Source organism: Primulina tabacum, chromosome 15, assembly GCF_025594145.1.
Source record: "Primulina tabacum isolate GXHZ01 chromosome 15, ASM2559414v2, whole genome shotgun sequence".
Lineage (NCBI taxonomy): Eukaryota > Viridiplantae > Streptophyta > Magnoliopsida > Lamiales > Gesneriaceae > Primulina > Primulina tabacum.
The window spans coordinates 1,326,869-1,331,899 of NC_134564.1; the positions used below are offsets into that span (position 1 = coordinate 1,326,869).

Genomic DNA, 5,031 nt, shown 5'->3' on the forward strand with positions numbered 1-5,031 from the left:
AGAGTTGCACAAAAATTCCTCCAAAATTTTTGGCCAACTTTTCAAGAAAAAGAGAGTTGTGTCGTCTCTCGATTTTAATCTCCAACGTTGAAACTTCTTCCAAATATTCTAGTGCTATTTGGAAGAGGAACAAATCTTCTAGTCGTGGAGCCTAATTAGAAGTATCGAAGAAAGTTCGTAGGGATTCATCAAGAGCTAATCCGTTCATACTGGATTAGTTGGAGTCAAGTGATTTAATTCACAAAGGTATAATTTTTAACATCCTATGAATGTTTCTGTTTAAATCATACGAGCGCCCAAAGCAAAACATATTTTGATTGTCAAAATAAATAAAATTTTTAAAACTTCCTGCTGCGTTTGGGCGTGTAGAAAACCGGGATCCAACACTTTACGGGTTGTGGTTCATAGAAGAACGAATCTATGCTATATTTGGAGAAATATTAATTAATAATTTCAATTAATAATAAAATTATGTGAGGTTTCCCCCATAGTTGGTTGATCTTCTTAAAGTATTTATTTTACTTTTTAAATATGCGATCAATGATCTGATCTATATTTTATTTTACGTAACAATTAAAATATTAAATACACTGATTTTTTGTCGAATACACGATTTGGTGTGAAGGATACAAAATAATTTTTGGCGGGTCCACACGACGATAAAAAGCAAAAAAAGGCAAAGAAAAAGACGGTCTTCAATTTCACATTTGGAGATACTTTTATTGTATTTTGTGCACTTCTAATTATTCTGTGAAAAAGGCCAAAAAGCAAGGAAAATCACATGGGTATAATTGGATGAACTAAAGAAACTTCAACTATAAGGTGAAAGAGATTTTTAGCAAATCGGTGTTTGCTAAAAGTTCTAATTTGAATATTTACTTGATTTCATACGATCTCTCTGTGAAAAATTCTTCTTGCAAGAAGTCTTGACTAATTAAAAGATGGTTGATGCTGCTGCAACAGTGGCTTTGGAAATGCTGCGTGATCTATTGATCGAAGAAGTGAAGTTTTTGTCAGGTGTCGAAGGTCAGGTTGAGGACGTCGGAAGGGAGCTTCAAGCGATGCGCCGTTTCTTGAAGGATGCCGACAAGAGGCGGGACATATACAACTCTGACATCGTGCATGGTTGGGTTTCAGAACTTATGGATCTGGCAACAAGGGCTGAGGATGTTCTTGAAAAATATGCTGTTGAAGTTGCATCAAAAAGAGGAGCCAAGAACTTGAAAAAAAGGCTCAAAAGATTCACTTGCATATTGTGTGAGTGTTTGGCTCTTCACGAGACAGGGAAGGAGACTGCTGGTATTATGTCTCGCATGGCTGAACTCACCAAAAAATTGGAGTCTATAAGTAAAGGGGATGGCTCGTCAAGTTTCGGATGCAATGGCGATCAACGATTGCTAAGGCAGACATACGGTCGTGGGATTGAAGAGCATTTTGTTGGGATGAAGAATGCTATAGATCTTCTTGTATTGCGTATGAAAAATGATGATAGGTCATCTCGAGTGATTTCTATATGTGGTATGGGTGGTTTGGGGAAGACCACTCTTGCGAGGAAAATTTTCCAACACAAGGATGTACTATTCTGTTTTGAAGCTCGTGCTTGGGTTTGCATTACGCAGAAACTTCAAGCAAAAGCTATTCTCCAGGAAATATTGAGGCAACTTCTTCCAAGAGAAAACAAAGAACGAGTAACGAGAATGGAGGAAGCTGAATTGGTGAGAGAACTATATGATATACAGAAAGAGAAGAAATGGCTGGTGGTTCTTGATGATATATGGGAAATCGATCATTGGAATTTCTTAAAGAATGCATTTCCGCTTGCAGAATCGAAATCCAAAATTTTGCTCACCACTCGAAATCAAAGATCGCAGAGACAGAATTTGTCTACAAACTAGATTTCTTGACGGAAGATGAAAGTTGGGATCTGCTTCAGAAGATAGCTCTTCCCATCCATCAATCTGAAGGTTAGTTTTATTCTGTGGGTTGATCGATACTTATAATAACCAAAATCCAAGTCCAACAAAATAGATCTCTCTTATATATATTTTTCCTTTGTTTAGTGAAGAATCACGTTGGGAAACTAATGGCTGCCTTAAATATTGAGATTTTGACAATATTTCGTAGCACAAGACTTTTTGTTTTCTTTACACGGCTCACCCTTCAATTTTTGACAATATTTTGTAGCCAACTCGAAACAGTTTGAAGCTATAGGAAGGGAATTTGTACGCAAATGTGGGTGTCTGCCCCTAGCAGTATCCGCTATTGGTGGAATTTTGCGAGGACAACAAAATACACGGGACTGGAATAAGGTCCTCAAGAATATGGATTCGTACCTGAAGCACGGGAAAGGTGTTGGTGCCAATGATAAAAGGGTAGAACATGTGCTAAGCTTGAGTTACAACGTATTGCCTTACTACCTAAAATTATGTTTCCTGTATTTAGGATGTTTTCCAGAGGACAAGACTATAAATGTGGAAGATGTATATTTGATATGGATGGCAGAAGGATTGATTTCATCGGACGATAAAGGGCGAAATGAAACTCTTTGGGATGTTGCTGAACGTTATTTAAATGAGCTAGCAAGCAAATGCATTGTTCAGGTGAAAATGGATGGGGGATATAAATCATGCCGTCTTCATGATTTGGTGAGAGATCTATGTTTGTCAAAGGGAAAAGAAGAAAATTTTTTTGAGGATTCTCAAGGAAAAATTCGAAGATTAGCGATCAATTTGGGCGTTGACGATTCACATTTAAGCGATGACGACGCATGTAGTATTGCACAGTTTAATAATGTAAACTTACGATCTCTTCTATTGCTATCCAATTCGAGACATGCATGTCATGATATTACTAACATCTGGAAAGATCTACTCAGCAACGCATTGCTCCGATCTCTCAAAGTCTTGGTATTGGAACGCTGCAAATTTGAGGATCACAAGTTACCTCATGATGTGAGGAAACTAGTGATGCTCAAGCATTTGAGTATAAGACATAGCGACGTCAGGGAGGTGCCAGAATTTGTCTGCAAACTACCATGTTTACAATCATTGGATCTACGATTGTCAATTCTTATTACGTTACCAAATTCGATTGGTAAGATGGGACGATTGAGGCATCTCTTTCTGGAGCAGTCGTCGTCGGTCATTGATGATGGGAGACTAGGACTCGAGGGCTTAACGGAATTGGAGACATTGATTGGGTTCAGTAGTCTGTTCTGTCATACTAAGCATCTCCTCAAATTAACCAATCTCCGACGTCTTGGTGGGCATATTTCTGATATAGAAAGCTTATCTGTGGTTGTTGATCACATGACTAAACTCAAGGATCAGCTTCGGGAGGCAAGTTTAGAAATTAGCGTGAGGGATGATTTGAGTTCCGAACAAGGTTCACGTGTCATTGATTCGTTAATGCATTGCCCACTCAATTATTTGTTAATTGATGGGAAATTGAGGTGATTTTCAACTTGGGACCCTCAGTTACTCCAGAATCTTGTTTCCTTGTCGCTTTCTGGTAGTGAAATTGTGGAAGATCCGATGAAACACTACAACATCTTCCCACGCTACAAAGTCTTCGGTTAGACAACGACTCATTTGTTGGCATAGAAATGGTTTGTGGGAGTAAAGGATTTCCTCAGCGCAAAAGACTTAGACTTTGGGGATTGAGGAATTTAGTGAGATGGAGGGTGGAAGAAGAGGCAATGCCAAATCTTTCGGATCTCTGGATCGGATTTTGTCCAAAACTGGAGATGATCCCAAAAGGAATAATTTCCATGGCTTCCATCACAAACCTGATCATTTCTCGCATGCCCTCTAATTTCATGGAGCGGTTGAGAATTGGAGGAGAAGATTACCCCAAAATCAGTCATATACCTTTCCTTGATTTGAAGGATTGGTAAGGTTGTTTTTCTGCTGAAATTTGCCAAGCTACCCTCATGTTTTATCTTGTACGTATACCCAAAATCAGTCATATGTTTTATTTATTTATTTGAAATCTTAAAGGTCAAACACACATGCTTGTTGTAGTTCAAGATCTGTAACATAAGTTAGAACATTACATTCTTTTCAAATTAAATGATCATTTCTGTACAAATTTTAAAACATGATTTTTTTATATATATACCATAATACTACCAGGAGTTTAAATCACATATATATTTAATGGTTTCCCAAGCAAACATTCGAAACCATGTATATTTTATTTTCTATTATTTATATCAATAGAATTACTTTTAAAGGATGAATATTCCTTGAGATCAAATACCTTGCAACAGTGTAGAAATTCATCTCGGAATTAATGGAGGAAGCAACAAAAAATGCGATTGCCGAAAAAATTGTGGATCTCTTTGATGCTGTAGCTGCATGCTTAGATTCAATGTCCAAGTAATTTTGGTTTGCTTCTTTCCTTTATAAGTGGTTTGAGAGCCTTTTGTTTCATAATTTTTTTAAAAAGAAGTTACAAACTTTCCAAATAAGTTGTTTGATAGCTTATAAGCTCTCAAAATTTGTTTTGTAGCTTTTTTTTTTTTTTTAAAAAAAACTTATAAGATATCAAAATGAGTTGTTTGACCACTTATCAAAATAAAATTGGTTAACCCCAACTTATTTAAAAATATTTAATTTCAATATTTCAACGGACCAAATTATCTTTAACAATTTAATCATATCTCAAATCTATCATCCTATAAAATGTCAAGCATATTAATTTCAAAAACTAATATAGTAATAATAATTATAACAATAATTTATGAAGAATAACTTCGTATTATTTTCAAAGTGATATCATTTTTGGTAATTATAACATAGAAAAGATTTTATAATACCAATATCCAATTATTTTTAAAATAAGACATCATATCTTTTAAACACCTAAAATAACTCATAAGATATAAAAGTTTATAAGTTATTTCAAATAAGTATAGCAGTATGGGGAGGTGAATACAAAAAATTCTACAACTTTAAATGACTAAATTTTAGAGGATTAATTGTTAATTCTAATGCTTGATACAACTACACATAATTGATTGAATTTGGA

At 35.5% G+C, this 5,031-nt stretch overlaps 1 protein-coding gene across 1 annotated transcript; it reads left to right on the forward strand.

Moving 5' to 3' along the window:
- Positions 1–806: 806 nt before the first annotated feature.
- Positions 807–3,972, forward strand: LOC142527110 (putative disease resistance protein At1g58400). The gene is given in 4 exon segments (XM_075631825.1): positions 807–1,890; positions 2,185–3,451; positions 3,482–3,534; positions 3,537–3,972. Coding segments are annotated over 4 exon segments (2,628 nt in total). The 5' UTR covers positions 807–941; the 3' UTR covers positions 3,896–3,972.
- Positions 3,973–5,031: the final 1,059 nt, after the last annotated feature.